At 38.5% G+C, this 15,963-nt stretch overlaps 1 protein-coding gene across 3 annotated transcripts in view; it reads right to left on the minus strand.

Annotated features, from left to right (window-relative positions):
• POGLUT3 (protein O-glucosyltransferase 3) overlaps positions 1-15,963 on the minus strand; it is a 31,817-nt gene that overhangs the window by 15,174 nt on the left and 680 nt on the right. For 2 of the 3 annotated variants that reach the window (XM_040257921.1, XM_040257922.1), the window contains one exon: positions 1,250-1,447. In XM_040257921.1, coding sequence (XP_040113855.1) covers positions 1,250-1,447 — 198 coding nt within the window. Of the gene's footprint in view, positions 1-1,249; positions 1,448-15,963 lie in introns of those variants that run through there. The other variant, XM_040257923.1, reaches the window with a different exon arrangement.

The raw sequence follows: 15,963 nt of genomic DNA on the forward strand, positions 1-15,963 counted from the left end.
GAAGCACAAGCTGGAATCAAGATTGCTGGGAGAAACATCAATAACCTCAGATACGCAGATGACACTACCCTTATGGCAGAAAGTGAAGAGAAACTAAAGAGCTTCTTGATGAAAGTGAAAGAGGAGAGTGAAAAGCTGGTTTAAAAACTCAACATTCAAAAAACAAAGATCATGACATCTGGTCCCACCACTTCAGGGCAAATAGATGGGGAAACAATGGAAACAGTGACAGACTTTATTTTCTTGGGCTCCAAAATCATTGCAGATGCTGACTGCAGCCATGAAATTGAAAGTTGCTTGCTCCTTGGAAGAAAAGCTATGACCAACCTAAACAGCACGTTCAAAAGCAGAAACATTACTTTGCCGACAAAGGTCTGTCTGGTCAAAGCTACAGTTTTTCAAGTAGTCATGTATGGATGTGATAGTTGGACCATAAAGAAAGCTGAGCACTGAAGAACTGATGCTTCTGAATTGTGGTGTTGGAGAAGACTCTTGGGAGTTCCTTGGACAGCCAAGAGATCCAACCAGTCAATCCTAAAGGAAATCAGTCCTGAATATTCATTGGAAGGACTGATGTTGAAGCTGAAACTGTCATACTTTGGCCATGTGATGCGAAGAACTGACTCTTTAGAAAAGACCCTCATGCTGGGAAAGATTGAAGGCATGAGGAGAAAGGAATGACAGAGGATGAGATGGTTGGATGGCATCACTGGCTCGATGGACATGAGTTTGAGCAACCTCCGGGAGATGGTGATGGACAGGGAAGCCTGGCATGCTGCAGTCCACGGGGTTGTAAATAGTCAGATATGACTGAGCAACTGAACTGAACTGATAATTCTACCTGGCAAAATATCTCTCAAAAATAAAGACAAAATAAAGATATTATCAGATATCTAAAAGCTGGAAGAACTAATCACCATCATCCTCATATTAAATGAAAAGTTAATAGGAATTCTTTAGGTAGAAGGCAAATAGTACTAACTGAAAACATGTATCTATGCAAAAGAATGAAGAGTACTAAATATGGTAACTTCTTGGGTAAATACACAAGAATATTTTTGCTTGTCATTTAAATCTGTTTAAATTACTTAGTTTTTCTCTCCCCTAAGACATCAAGAGAATTGAATTCCAGGAGGTACATATATCACATTTATCCTTTTGCACATGTCTTTAACATCATCATAATGCAATCTGAAAGCCATGGGTTCTACACATAAGGCTGGCTCTGGTTTATGTAATAATTACTTACCTTTCAAAATATAGGGAGACTGAGCAACATGTTCATCACCATAAAGGACTTCTATCTTCAGCCCTTTACTGACAGTTTCATACATCCTATATCGCATCAAAAATGTTCCATCGTTCCTGTCCAAAGGTTTAGGGACATGAATCCGAACTAACTCTTTAGGTGACAGAGATTTGATTACTACTCTGAATAGTGTTTGACCTGAAAAAAAAAAAAAGTATAAGTAATTCTATTTCATGGTTCTGTTTCACAGAAGTTTATTTTTTCTATTTAACTTTCACAGAAGTTTATTATTTTTACCATTTCATCAATGGTAAACAAAATTATTTTAGTTTTGTAGATCTTTGACACCAGGAACTATATTTGGTTTAGGTCTTCTAAACCAAGCAACTGAGGCCTGCAGCTCAAGATAGCAGAATAGAAGGACATGTGCTCATCTCCTGTGAGAGCACCAGAATTGCAACTAGCTATTGAAGAATCACTAACAGAATGCTGGTACGCAATAAAATAAGATACCCCACACCAAAAGACAAAGAAGAAGGTGGAGTGAGATGGTAGGAAAGGTACAATCACGAAAAAATCAAATCCTATACTGACCAGATGGGTGACCGACAAACTGGAGAAAGATAATACCAAAGAAGTTCTCCCACATTGTGAAGGTTCTGAATCCCATGTCAGTCTTCCCAGCCTGGGGATCTGACAAGGCAACTGGGAATCCCCAGGGAATCTGACCCTGAAAGCCAGCAGGACTTGATTATAGGACTTCCACAGGCCTGGGGAAAAAGACTCCAGTATTGCAGGGCACAAACAAAATCTTGTGCACACCAAGACCCTGAGGAAAGGAGCACTGACCCCACAGAAGACTGAACCAAAACTACCTGCCAGTGTTTGAGCGTCTCCTACAGAGGTGTGGTTGGCAGAGGCTCACCACAGGGGTGGGGGAACTGGCGGCAGCAGACCTGGAAGGTTCCTCTTGGCATAAGCCCTCTTGGAGGTGGCCATTAACCCAACCACAGACCCCAGGGTTGGGTCGTCTCAGGCCAAACAACTAATAGGGATGGAGCACAATCCTACCCATCAGCAGATAATTGGGTTAAAGCTTTACTGAGCAAGGCCTTGCCCACCAGAGCAGGACCCAGTTTCTCCCACCACTAGTCACTCCTATCAGGAAGTTTACACAAGCCTCTCAGGCTCCTCCATCAGAGGGCAGGCAGAAGCAGCAAGAAGTACCACAATACCACAGATGTGAGAAAAAACCATATCACAGAAAGTTAATCAGGATGAAAAAACAGAAAGCTCTCTGCCAAATGAAGGGACAAGATAAAAGCCCTGAGAAAACAACTAAATGAACTGGAGATAGGCAACCTTCCAGAAAAAGAATTCAGAATAATGATAATGAAGATGATCCAGGATCTTGGGAAAACAATGGAGGAGACGCAAGAAATGCACACCAAAGATGGAGAAGAACTAGAGAACAAAAGACAGAGACTGAATAATACACTAGAAGGAACCAAGAGCAGAATAACTGAGGCAAAGAACAGATAAACGACCTGGAGGGCACAGTGGTATAAATCAACGCCACAGAACAGAATATAGAAAAAAAATATTTTAAAAAAAGGAAGACAGCCAAAGAGACCTGTGACACATTAAATGCATCAACATTCACATTATAGGGGTCCCATAAGGAGCAGAAAGAGAGAAAGGACCTGAGAAAATATTTGAAGAGATAATAGCTAAAAACTTTCCTAACATGGGAAAGGAAAGAGTCAGCAAAGTTCAGGAAGCACAGAGTCCCAAGGAGGAACACACCAAGACACATAGTAATCAAACTGACAAAAATTAAAGACAGAGATAAAATATTTTAAAGCAACAAGGAAAAAATGACACATAACATACAAGGGAACTCCTTTCAGGTTGTCAGCTGCTTTCTCAACAGAAACTCTACAAGCCAGAAGGGAATGGCATGATATATTCCAAGTGATGAAAGGGAAGAGCCGACAACCAAAAATACTCTACCCAGCAAGTCTGTCCTTCAGATTTGATGGAGAAATCAAATGCTTTCCAGACAAGCAAAAGTTAAGAGAATTCAGCACCACCAAACCAGTTTTATCACAAATGTTAAAGGAACTTCCCTAGGCAGGAAACACAAGAGAAGGAAAAAACCTACACAAAATGAACCCCAAATAATTAAGAAAATGGTAACAGGTTCATACATATTGATAGTTATCATAATATAAATGAATTAAATGCACCAACCAAAAGACATAGACTGGCTGGACAGATGAAAACACGTGCATGTATGCACTTGCACTCACCACATCACTCTGCTTGACCCCCCTCCCCAAATTGTATGTAATTATTTTCTATTGTTAGGTTAATCATGTTCCCCATATGGCTTGCAATTGTAATTATCTTTTATTTTGTGTTTGGTTATTGATTATGACCAACCTAGAGAGCATATTCAAAAGTAGAGACATTACTTTGCCGACTAAGGTCCGTCTAGTCAAGGCTATGGTTTTTCCAGTGGTCATGTATGGATGTGAGAGTTGGACTGTGAAGAAGGCTGAGTGCTGAAGAATTGATGCTTTTGAACTGTGGTGTTGGAGAAGACTCTTGAGAGTCCCTTGGACTGCAAGGAGATCCAACCAGTCCATTCTGAAGGAGATCAGCCCTGGGTGTTCTTTGGAAGGAATGATGCTAAAGCTGAAACTCTAGTACTTTGGCCACCTCATGCGTAGAGTTGACTCATTGGAAAAGACTCTGATTCTGGGAGGGATTGGGGGCAGGAGGAGAAGGGGACGACAGAGAATGAGATGGCTGCATGGCATCACTGACTTGATGGACATGAGTCTGAGTGAACTCCAGGAGTTGGTGATGGACAGGGAGGCCTGGCGTGCTGCGATTCATGGGGTCACAAAGAGTCAGACACGACTGAGCCACTGAACTGAACTGAACTGAACTGATTGATTGTGAAAACTGGTAAGCATCTTTTACTATTGTGATTATGTAACTGTTGCTCACTTAATACCATTGTATCATGATTGATCAACAGAAAAATAATAGAACTCTATATCACCCCAAACTAGGAACTAATAGAAAAACCTGTAATCATTTTTTGAAATCCAGATGTGTATCAGAATTATCTTGGTATTTTTTTGAAAAATACAAGTGTTCAGGTATTGCTTTTTTTCTCTAAAGCTCCAGGTATGTTTCTATTGAGCAGCCATGTTTAAAAACAAATGGACTATATGATGATCCTTTACTTTTATCTAGTTTGTTTTACTTTTGTCATTTCATATTCAGTGCTCCCATTTCATTTACTTATGTTTCCCAATTTCTCCATCTCTTCTTTTTTTTTTTCTGAAGTTCTTTTCAAGCCTTTATAAAGCAAAGTAGAAAAGGTTTTGTATACATATAAATAGTATGTATTATATATATTTTAGAAAACATGAATTTTTACCTAATTAAAAACTGTATGACATTTTGATTTCACTTGTTTGACTTAGTGTGAATAGAATGCTTGATTTCTAATTTAAAAAATTAGATATGCAATAAGCAGCAAAAATTTACTGTATAGCACAGGAACCTATAGTCAATATCTTATAATAATCTACAGTGGAAAATAATCTGAAAAATAATATATCTGTGTATGTATAACTGAATCACCTTCCTGTGGGCCTGAAACATTGTAAGTTAACTGTGAGTTCAGTTCAGTTCAGTCGCTCAGTCATGTCAGATTCTTTGTGACTCCATGGACTGCAGCACGCCAGGCCTCCCTGTCCTTCACCATCTCCCAGAGCTTGCTCAAACTCATGTCCATTGAGCTGGTGATGCCATCCAACCACCTCATCCTCTGTCATCCCCTTCTCCTCCTGCCTTCAATCTTTCCCAGAATCAGGATCTTTTCTAATGAATCAGCTCTTTACATCAGGTGGCCAAAGTACTGGAGGTTCAGCTTCAGCATCAGTCAACCCAATGAATATTCAGGACTGATTTCCTTTAGGATTGACTGGTTTAATCTATTTGCAGTGCAAAGGACTCTGAAGAGTCTTCTCCAACACCACATTTCAAAAGCATCAATTGTTCAGTGCTCAGCCTTCTTTATGATCCAGTCTCACATCCAAACATGACTACTGGAAAAACCATGGCTTTGACCATACAGAAGTCTTTTGCAAAGTAATGTCTCTGCTCTTTAATATGCTGTCTAGGTTGATTACAGCTTTTCTTCCAAGGGGCAAGCAACTTTTAATTTCATGGCTGCAGTCACCATCTGCAGTAATTTTAGAGCCCAAGAAAATAAAGTCTGTCACTGTTTCCATTGTTACCCCATCTATTTGCCATGAAGTGATGGGACCGGATGCCATGATCTTTGTTTTTTGAATGTTGAGTTTTAAGTCAGCTTTTTCACTCTTTTCTCTCACTTTCATCAAGAGGCTCTTTAGTTCCTCTTTGCTTTATGCCATTAGGGTGGTGTCATCTGCATATAGAGGTTACTGATATTTCTCTGGCAATCTTGATTGCAGCTTGTGCTTCATCCAGCCTGGCATTTCACATAATGTACTCTGCATATAAGTTAAATAAGCAAGGTGACAATATACAGCCTTGCCATACTCCTTTCCCAATTTGGAATCAGTACGTTGTTTCATGTTCAGTTCTAACTGTTGCTTCTTGACCTGCAAACAGATCTCTCAGGAGGTAGATAAGGTGGTCTGGTATTCCCATCTCTTGAAGAATTTTTCACATTTTATTGTGATCCACACAGTCAAAGGCTCTAGTGTAGTCACTGAAGCAAAAGTAGATGTTTTTCTGGAACTCTCTTGCTTTTTCTATGATCCAGTGTATGTTGGCAATTTGATCTCTGATTCCTCTGCCTTTTGTAAATCCAGCTTGAATATCTGGAAGTTCTCGGTTCATGCACTGCTAAAACCTAGCTTGGAGAATTTTGAGCATTACTTTGCTAGCATTTGGAATGAGTATAATAGTGCATAGTTTGAACATTCTTTGGCATTGCCTTTCTTTGGGATTGGAATGAAGACTGACCTTTTCCAGTCCTGTGGCCACTGCTGAGATTTCCAGATTAGCTGGCATATTGAGTGCAGCACTTTCACAACATCATCTTTTAGAATTTGAAATAGCTGAACTGGAATTCCATCACCTCCACTAGCTTTGTTCCTAGTGATGCTTCCTAAGGCCCACTTGACTTCACACTCCAGGACATCTATCTGGCTTTAGGTGAGTGACCACACCGTCGTGATCACCTGGGTCATTAAATATTTTTTGTATAGTTCTTCTGTGTATTCTTGCCACCTCTTAATATCGTCTTCTAAATCCATGCCATTTCTGTCCTTTGTTGTGCACATCTTTGCATGAAATGTTTCCTTGGAATCTCCAATTACCTTGAAGAGATCTCTAGTCTTTCCCATTCTATTGTTTTCCCTCCATTTCTTTGCACTGGTCAGTTAAGAAGGCTTTCTTACCTCTTCTTATTCTTTGGAATTACATTCAGATGGGTATATCTTTCTTTTTCTTCTCTGCCTTCTATTCTTTTCTCAGCTATTTGTAAGGCCTCCTCAGACATCCATTTTGCCTTTTTGCATTTCTTTTTTTGGGGGATGATTTTGATCACTGCTTCCTTTATAATGTTACTAACTTGTCCATAGTTCTTCAGGCATTCTGTCATCAGATCTAATGTGTTGAATTTATTTGTCACTTGTACTGTATAATTGAAAGGGATTTGATTTAGGTCATATGTGAATGGTCACACGGTTTTCCCTACTTTCTTTAATTTAAGTCTGAATTTTCTCCTTTGGGTAGGTTTAAAAACCCACTTCAGTTCAGTTGCTCAGTTGTGTCTGATTGTGACCCCATGGACTGCAGCATGCCAGGCTTCCCTCTCCTTTACCATCTCCCGGAGCTTGCTCAAACTCATGTTCACTAAGTCAGTGATGCCATCCTACCATCTCATTCTCTGTCATCCCCTTCTCCTGCCTCAGTCTTTCCCAGCATCAGGGTCTTTTCCAATGAGTCAGTTCTTCACATCAGGTGGCCAAAGTATTGGAGTTTCAGCTTCAGCATCAGTCCTTCCAATGAATAATCAGGACTGATTTCCTTTAGGATTTACTAGTTTGATCTCCTTGCAGTCTGAGGAACTCTCAAGAGTCTTCTCTAACACCACAGTTTAAAAGCATCCATAAACTTTCAGGATAGTGTAGCTCTAAGGAAATTCCACTTTCTCCTTATAAAGTATGCACAAGTCTTCTTTGTAGTCCATTTTAATACCTAATAGCCCTCAATTCTGAAGAAATTTCCCTTCCATTTCCTTAAGTAGAGAGAGATTATAGTTATTTATAGATTTGCACAAATACAACACACTCACCTACACACAAACTCACACATCTTATAAATACTAGATGTACCCCTCTAAGCTTCTTTCCTAGAATTGAAATGAAAGTTACATTAGGTTACTCTATCATTCCTTTAAACTTCAAAATTCTGTGGGTTTTCTGTTCCAGGATAGACAATACCTACTTAGTAAACTTTCCCTTCTCTTTTTGCAGTGTATTAGCAGACTTTTTTAGGCTGTGAAACAATACTGTTGCAGGAATAAACATTGGTACTTCTTTCTTCAGAGAGTATAGTGGACATACCTGCACTCAGCGCAGATCTGATCCTCAAGCACTTTGACAACAAGGAGCAGTCAATATCCTAATCACAGTTTATTACCATATCAAAGAAAAATGTTTAAAGAAAAGTGGTGAATCTTCTGAAATACACAGTCTTGGTAAACAGCAAATTGTGATCAAAGAAATCTTTTATATCATATCTATATTTAATAATATTCAAATATTAAACATATTTAACATATATTTTTGAAATTACTGAAGAAAAAAGTTTATTTTTCTTATTCTTAGTTTCTAAATCTAGTGAGTGCTGTTTCTACTCTTTTTGATCTTCAAAGGTTTTATTTTTTTCTTATGGGTTAGAAAAAATGTTTCTTAGTCTCTTCAGTTTAGCAATAGTAATGTAGTGTCTGATATGTTGCTAGTAAATAATTAAGTACCAAACACATACATTTTAGGATTTTTTAATAAGTGTGATAAAATTATGAAAGACATCTGCCTAAATAAATGAAATGAGATAACTGTAAGGGATGTTGTAAAAATAATAATAATAATGTGAAATTATTATAAATGTTGGTCAATTACCTGAAATGCTTAATGAAACGTATAAATCATTGCTTTGTGTTACTTCCCACTTAGTTTCAGAAACGCAAAGTGGTGTGGCAGACTGAAAATCAGGAAGGCAGAGCCTTGGGACTAAAAAGCCATTTCCACCATTCTCTCCGCAGATTGGAAACAGGACAGAAAAGCTTCTTGTGACCTATCAAATAGTTCTATCCTCCATAAGTTTATGATTTTAACTAAAACACAGATAGGACAAGCATATTAATGACTATGTGACATTTTGAAAGAAGCTTAGCTTACAGAAGAAATCTCCAGAACACTTCATTAATTTAAAATTGATCAGGACTAAATTAGAAATAAGCAATCCTACCCGCATAAAAGAGAAAACAAGAAGAGTGTCATTTCAAATTGCTTCATATAGAAGGAATGTGAATTTTCATTTGCTTCGGAGGCTAATGTAATAGAACAGAAATGAAGTCAGCTTGAGCTTTTCTGTTCTACAAAGTCACACTTCTTTATGAAAGATAGCAAACTGAGTAAGAATGCAGTGACTAAAGGAGACAAAAGGAGGTTGGCAGTATCAAAACTTTATATCATTAGACTTAGAAATTTTGAAAACTTTTGATTGGGAAAGAAAGCATTTTTTTTAAAAAATTCACTTACTTAGTCAGGGGGACTGTGCCTGTCCCTGAGCTTGAGATTTTCATATCTCTTATTTATTTCCTCCAAGAACTTGTGAGAAAGGTATTTGTCATCCCATATTACAGATCAGGAAGCCAAAGGCTATCATGAAGAAGTTCAGTAACTTCACCAAGGTCTCATATATATGAGTAGCAGAACCAAAATTTGCACACAGCTTGACTCTTTCTTCCTTCAAAGCCCATTTTGAATCCAATTTGTCACACTGTGTAAAGTTGACATATAGATTCCCCTTCATGGATCACAGTACTGTCGTGGTGTAGGGGCTCGTATAACTCAGTGATGCTCTGAAGCTGTGCCGTACAGGGCCACCTAAGACAGATGGGTCACAGTGAAGAACCTGATAAAACGTAGTCCACTGGAGAAGGAAATGGCAACCCACTCCAGTATTCTTGCCTGGAGAACACTATAGACAGTATGAAAAGGCTAAAAGATATAACACCAGAAGATGAGCCTCCCAGGTAAGAAGCTGTCCAATTTGCTACTAGGGAAGAGCAGATGGCAATTACTAGTAGCTCTAGTAAAAATGAAATAGTTGGGTCAAAGCAGAAACGACACTCAGTTGTGGATTCGTCTAGTGTTGAAAGTAAAGTCTGATGCTATAAAGAATATTGCATACGAACCTGGAATGCTAGATTCATGAATCAAGGTAAATTGGACGTGGTCAAACAGGAGATGGCAAGAATGAATATCAACATCTTAGGAATCGGTGAACTAAAATGGACAGGAATGAAAGTGAAAGAAAGTGATGAGGGACTTCCCTGGTTCAGTCTCTGGGTCAGGAAGATCGCCTGGAAAAAGGAATGGCTACCCACTCACTCCAGTATTCTTTTCTAGAGAATTCCATGGACACAGGACCCTGGCAGGCTACAGAATGGGAGAATTTAATTCAGACGACCATGATATCTACTACTGTGGGTGAGAATCTTTAGAAAAAATGGAGTAGCCCTCATAGTCAACAAAAAAGTCCAAAAGGCAGTACTTGGTACCTGGATGCTATCTCAAAAATGACAGAATAATCTCAGTTCAGTTAAGGCAAAGCATTCAATATCATAGTAACCCAAGTCTATGTCCCAACCACTGACACGGAAGAAGCTGAAGCTGACCAGTTATGAAGACCTACAAAACCTTCTAGAATTAACATCAAAAAAGATATCCATTTCATCTTAGGGGATTAGAATGCATAAGTAGGAAGTCAAGACTTGCCTGGAATAACAGGCAAGTTCGGCCTTGGAGTACAAAATGAAGCAGGGCAAAGGCTAACAGAATTTTGTCAAGAGAACACACTGGTCATAGCAAATGCTCTTTTCCAACAACTCAAGAGATGACTACACATATGAACATAACCCAGATGGTCAATAATGAAATCAGACTGTTTATATTCTTTGCAGTCAAAGATGGAAACACTCTATACAGTCAGCAAAAACAAGACCTGTTGCTGACTGTGGCCCAGATCAGTAAAATTCAGGCTCAAATTGAAGAAAATAGGGAAAACCACTAGACCATTCAAGTATGACCTAAATCAAATCCCTTATGATTATATGGTGGATGACAAATATGGTCAAGTGTTTAGATCTGGTAGACAGAATGCCTGAAGAACTAAGGATGGTGGTTCCTAACATTGTATAGTAGGCACTGACTAAAACTATCCCAAAGAAAAAGAAATGCAAAAAGGCAAAATGGTTGTCTGAGGAGGCTTTACAAAGAGCTGAGGAAAGAAGAGAAAAGAAGGGCAAGGGAGAAAGGGAAAGATATACCCAATTGAATACAGGGTTCCAGAGAATAGCAAGGAGAGATAAGAAGGCGTTCTTATGTGGACAATGCAAAGAAATAGAGGAAAACAATAAAATGGGAAAGACTAGAGATCTTTTCAAGAAAATTGGTGATATCAAGGGAACAATTCATACAAGGATGGGCAAGAGAAAGGACATAAACAGCAAGCAGACCTAACAGAAGTAGAAGAGATTAAAAAGAGGTAGCAAAAATACACCAAAGAACTATACAAGAAAGGTCTTAATAACCCAAATAACCAATGGTGTGGTCACTCACCTAGAGCCGGACATTCTGGAGTGTGAACTCAAGCGGGCCTTAGAAAGCATTGCTACAAACAAAGTTAGTGGAGGTGACAGAATACCAGCTGAACTATTTAAAATATTAAAAGATGATGCTGTTAAAGTGCTGCACTCAATATATCAGCAAATTTGGAAAACTCAGCAGTGGCCACAGGACTGGAAAAGGTCATCTTTCATTCCAATTCCACAGAAGGGCAATGCCAAAGAATATTCAAACTAACGTACAATTGTGCTCTTTTCACATGCTAACAAGGTTATGCTCAAAATCCTTCAAGCTAGGCTTTAGCAATATGTGAAGCAAGAAATTCCAGAGGTACAAGCTGGATTTACAAAGGGCAGAGGAACCAGAGATCAAATTGCCAACATTCATTTTACCATAGAGAAAGCAAGGGAATTCCAGAAAAATGACTTCCGCTTCATCGACTATGTTAAAGCCTTTGACTATATGCATCACAACAAACTGTGGAAAATTCTTCAAGAGATGGGAATGCCAGACCACCTTACCTGCCTCCTGAGAAATCTGTATGCAGGTCAAGAAGGAACAGTTAGAACCAGAACAATAGACTGGTTCAATAGACTGGTTCAACATTGGGAAAGGAGTACGTCAAGGCTGTATACTGTCATTCTGCTTATTTAACTTATATGCAGAGTACATCATGCAAAATGTCATGCTGGATGAATCACAAGCTGGAATCGATTGCCTGGACAAATATCAATAACTTCATGGACAAATATCAATAACTTCAGATATGCAGATGATACCGCTGTAATGGCAGAAAGTGAAAAGGAACTAAAGAGCTTCTCAATGAGGGTGAAATAGGAGAGTGAAAAAGCTGGCTTGAAACTCAACATTTAAAAAGCTAAGATTATAGATCAGGTCCCATCACTTCATGGCAAATAGAAGGGGGAAAAAGCTGAAGCAGGGACAGATTTTACTTTCCTGGGCTCCAAAATCACTGGAGACAGTGACTACAGCGATAAAATTTAAAGATACTTGCTCCTTGGAAGAAACGCTATGATAAACCTAGACAGCATGTTAAAAAGCAGAGACATCACTTTGCAAACAAAGGTCCGTATAGTCAAAGCTATGGTTTTTCCAGTAGTCATGTATGCATGTGAGAGCTGGACCATAAAGAATGCTGAGCATCAAAGACTTGATGCTTTTGAATTGTGCTGGAGAAGATTCTTGAGAGTCTCTTGGACTGCAAGGAGATTAAACCAGTCAATTCTAACGGAAATCAACCCTGAATATTTAATGGAAGGATTGATGCTGAAGCTGAAGCTCCAATACTTTGTTTTTGTTTCGATGCTCCAATACTTTGGCCACCCAATGTGAGAAGCCAGCTCATTGGATAAGACCTTGATGCTGGGAAATATTGAAGGCAAAAGAAGCGGGCAATAGAGGATGAGATGGTTAGATAGCATCACTGACTCAATGGATATGAATTTGGGCATACTCTGCCAGATAGTGGAGGACAAAGGAGCCTGGCGAGCTGCAGTTCATGGTGTCACAAAGAGTTGGACATGACTTAGTGACTGAGTAAGAACAAGGTTCTCAAAATTCATAGTTGGAAAAATAACCTTTGTCATTCCTGTTACAATGGAGTCTTCATCTCCCTTTTTGTTTAGGAACTTTATTAATGTTCTCTACAGCTGCAACAAAAGGGCTGACTCCACCTGGCCAAGGGAACAGTCCTGAAGGCCAACTTGGTACAACTCGAGGCTAAATGGAAATCCTCCCAAATGTATGACTGCCTGCTAATTGGGAATATTCTACAAGAACCTATTGAAAACAGAGATCTTATTAACAATACCAGTGATTTGATAAAAGGGAAAGACCATTGAACTAGGTATTGAAAGTGTTGGGAATCTGGACATGACTTTGACATTTATCCACTGTGAAACCACAGGAAAAATATTTATTTTCACTAAGCTTGTTTCTTACAGGAATAGTGAAGAGAATAATACCAGTCCTTCCTATCCTAGTGACTCAGACAGTAAAGAATCTGTCTGCGATGAAGGAGACCTGGGTTCAAACCCTTGACTGGGAAGATCCCCTGGAGAAGGGAATGGCTACCCACTCCATAACCTTGCCTGGAGAATTCCATGGACAGAGGAGCCTGGTGGGCTACAGTCCATGGGGTCGCAAAGAGTTGGACACGACTGAGTGACTAACACTCTTACTAACTCACAAGATGATTAAGGAGAGCATATGAAACAGGACACAATTCAAAATACTGAAGTGCTATATAACTAGGAGGTAAGATAATTTTATGGAGGTATTACTGATGAAGGTAGAGGATGACTGATAGAAAAGAGTCCTGGTATCTTGCTATCTAGACATACTCCAAACACCCTCTCTCCATCTCTTCTTTCTTTTCTTCTACAATAATTACTGAGCAACTCTGCCAGGCATTGTGTTAGATGCTGGGAATATAACAATGTCAACAGGTTTTGCCTACAATCATAATAGAAGGAAACACTCAATTTAAGTCAGAGGTTACTGAAAATAAAGATATAGATTGGTTTCTTCCTCATCCAAAATCACAGACCCCCAAATTTCTGTCTGTGAACTCCTGTTTGAAATCCCCCTGTTTTAGACCATTCAAGTTCACATGTTTGCTATCTAGGTTCCTGGAGATATGCGGCATAATAATAGTACTCAGATAAGTGTAACATTGTTAAATGAGAGTGCTAATTAATAAGGGAATCTTGGTAAGTCATGTAAGATTACAGTCTGAGAAAATTTTCCGTATTTTTCATTTAGTTCTTGGAGAAAGAAAATTTTCAGGACTTGTAAGTGAACCATGTTAGCAGAAAATGTAAAGACTGGTTGGGTGAGACTTCAGAAATAAAGGGCAGGTTTTTAAATGGAAGCTAGGAATCGTATCCTGAAAGGAGAATCTAAAGGAATAAAAGTGAGGTTGTCTGAAAGAACTTGGTGAAAGTCTTTAGTTTGTTTCCTTATGACTTTTCTCTTGATTATTAAAACATTATGATCATTTGGGGGTAAAAAAGAAGAGTGAAAAAAAATGTGTTACTCTCTTGCTGTGACCACCAATAATCCTGATGTATGAGGTACAGGTTCATTTATTTATTATGACTTGGAATAAAACTATATAATTTGTTTCCTGTTCCATCCTTAAACTTGTATAAGAATTACTAAATAATATTTTAAAACATCAAAAATTTTATTGTGATTTGAAACACACAAAACTGACCATCTTAACCATTTTTAACTGTACATTTCAGTAGTGTTAAGTATATTCACATTTTTTGTGCACAAACTCTAGACCTTTTTCATTTTGCAAAACTTGAAACTCTGTACCATTCAACAACTTCTCATTTCCCTCTTCCATCAGCCCTTGGCAGCCACCATTTACTTTCTCTTTCTTTGAATTTGACTACTTTAGATACCTCATAGTGGAATTGAAAGTGCTACTTTAAATAGCTGTTAAATATTCTGTCACATGAATGTACCATGCTTTGTTTAACAACTACCTTATAGCTGCTCTTTAAACTTTTTGTAATAAATAATCATAATGGGGCAAGAATATCCTTGCTCATAAGTCTTTGACTACATGATGATCATTTTTTAAGAAGTCTGATTATCAGATTAAAAGACATGGACATTTTTCATAAATGACTTTTTTCACGTTTACATATTCATTTTCATTACATTTCATTTTTACATTTTCTAACTGTTGAGACATATGTTTTGCACATTAGGTTTGTAAATGTTTAAGATTCTTCATGGAAAATTACTTTCTAGAAACATTTGACCAATTTGCTCCCACCAGCAAAGGATGAAGGTCATTGTCTAAGAGTATTTCATTAACAGCTTTTGAGTATTTGCAGTTAAAAAAAATTGCCATTATTTTTAGATTAAAAATGGAACGAAAATAGAATTTTATTTGAATTTATTCATGTGTGCTAGCTAAGTCCAACACTCTGTGATCCTATGGACTGTAGCCTTCCAGGATCCTCTGTCCATGGGATTCTCCAGGCAAGAATACTGGAGTGGGTTCCTACCTCTCCTCCAGGCGATTTCACCACCCAGGGATGGAACCCACTGTTTCCTAAGTCTCCTGCATTACCAGGTGGGTTCTTTACGACTAGTGCCATCTGGGAAGCCTATTTGAATTTATAGTTCTTTCATTAAAAGTAAGATTAACAGTATTTCATTTTGGATCATATAACTTCCCTTTTTCATGTATAAATTAATTTTTTCCTTAGTTTTCCATCTTTTTTCTAAACCACCCCCCGCCCCCATTTATAACATTACAAAATTATTTTTAGAAAACAAAGAAAACTATAAAGAAGAAAATAAACTCCGTGGTGAAAGACTACATCTGGGTTTGAGGATCTTCTGATCCTTAGGGCCATGGAGACTTCTTAAAACCAAAGTACTCAGTTTTCCACTGGCGGTGGAAGGGGCGCTGGGTATTCGGATTGTCTCTTTGTTGACAAAACCGGGTGCCAGTTGACAGGACATAAATCAGCAAATTCTGACTGGCAACAACTCGAAACTAGCAGGACAAGCTGTTAAGAAGTTGCAAACTTAAGATACTAAGGAGAACCTGGGAGGACGACGGGGCAGAAGGGATTCAGGACAGGACCAGAGGGAAAACCTAGTAAGTTCCGAGTTTCACTAATTCCTGCGATCCGCTTTCAAGAACTCGAAACTCTAAGAAAACAAAAAATCTAGCCTGCAAAACTGCCTCCTAAATTGCCTGCTTCTCTGACATCTGCTTTTTGTAGG

The sequence above is a fragment of the Oryx dammah genome, unplaced genomic scaffold, assembly GCF_014754425.2.
Source record: "Oryx dammah isolate SB20612 unplaced genomic scaffold, SCBI_Odam_1.1 HiC_scaffold_17, whole genome shotgun sequence".
Lineage (NCBI taxonomy): Eukaryota > Metazoa > Chordata > Mammalia > Artiodactyla > Bovidae > Oryx > Oryx dammah.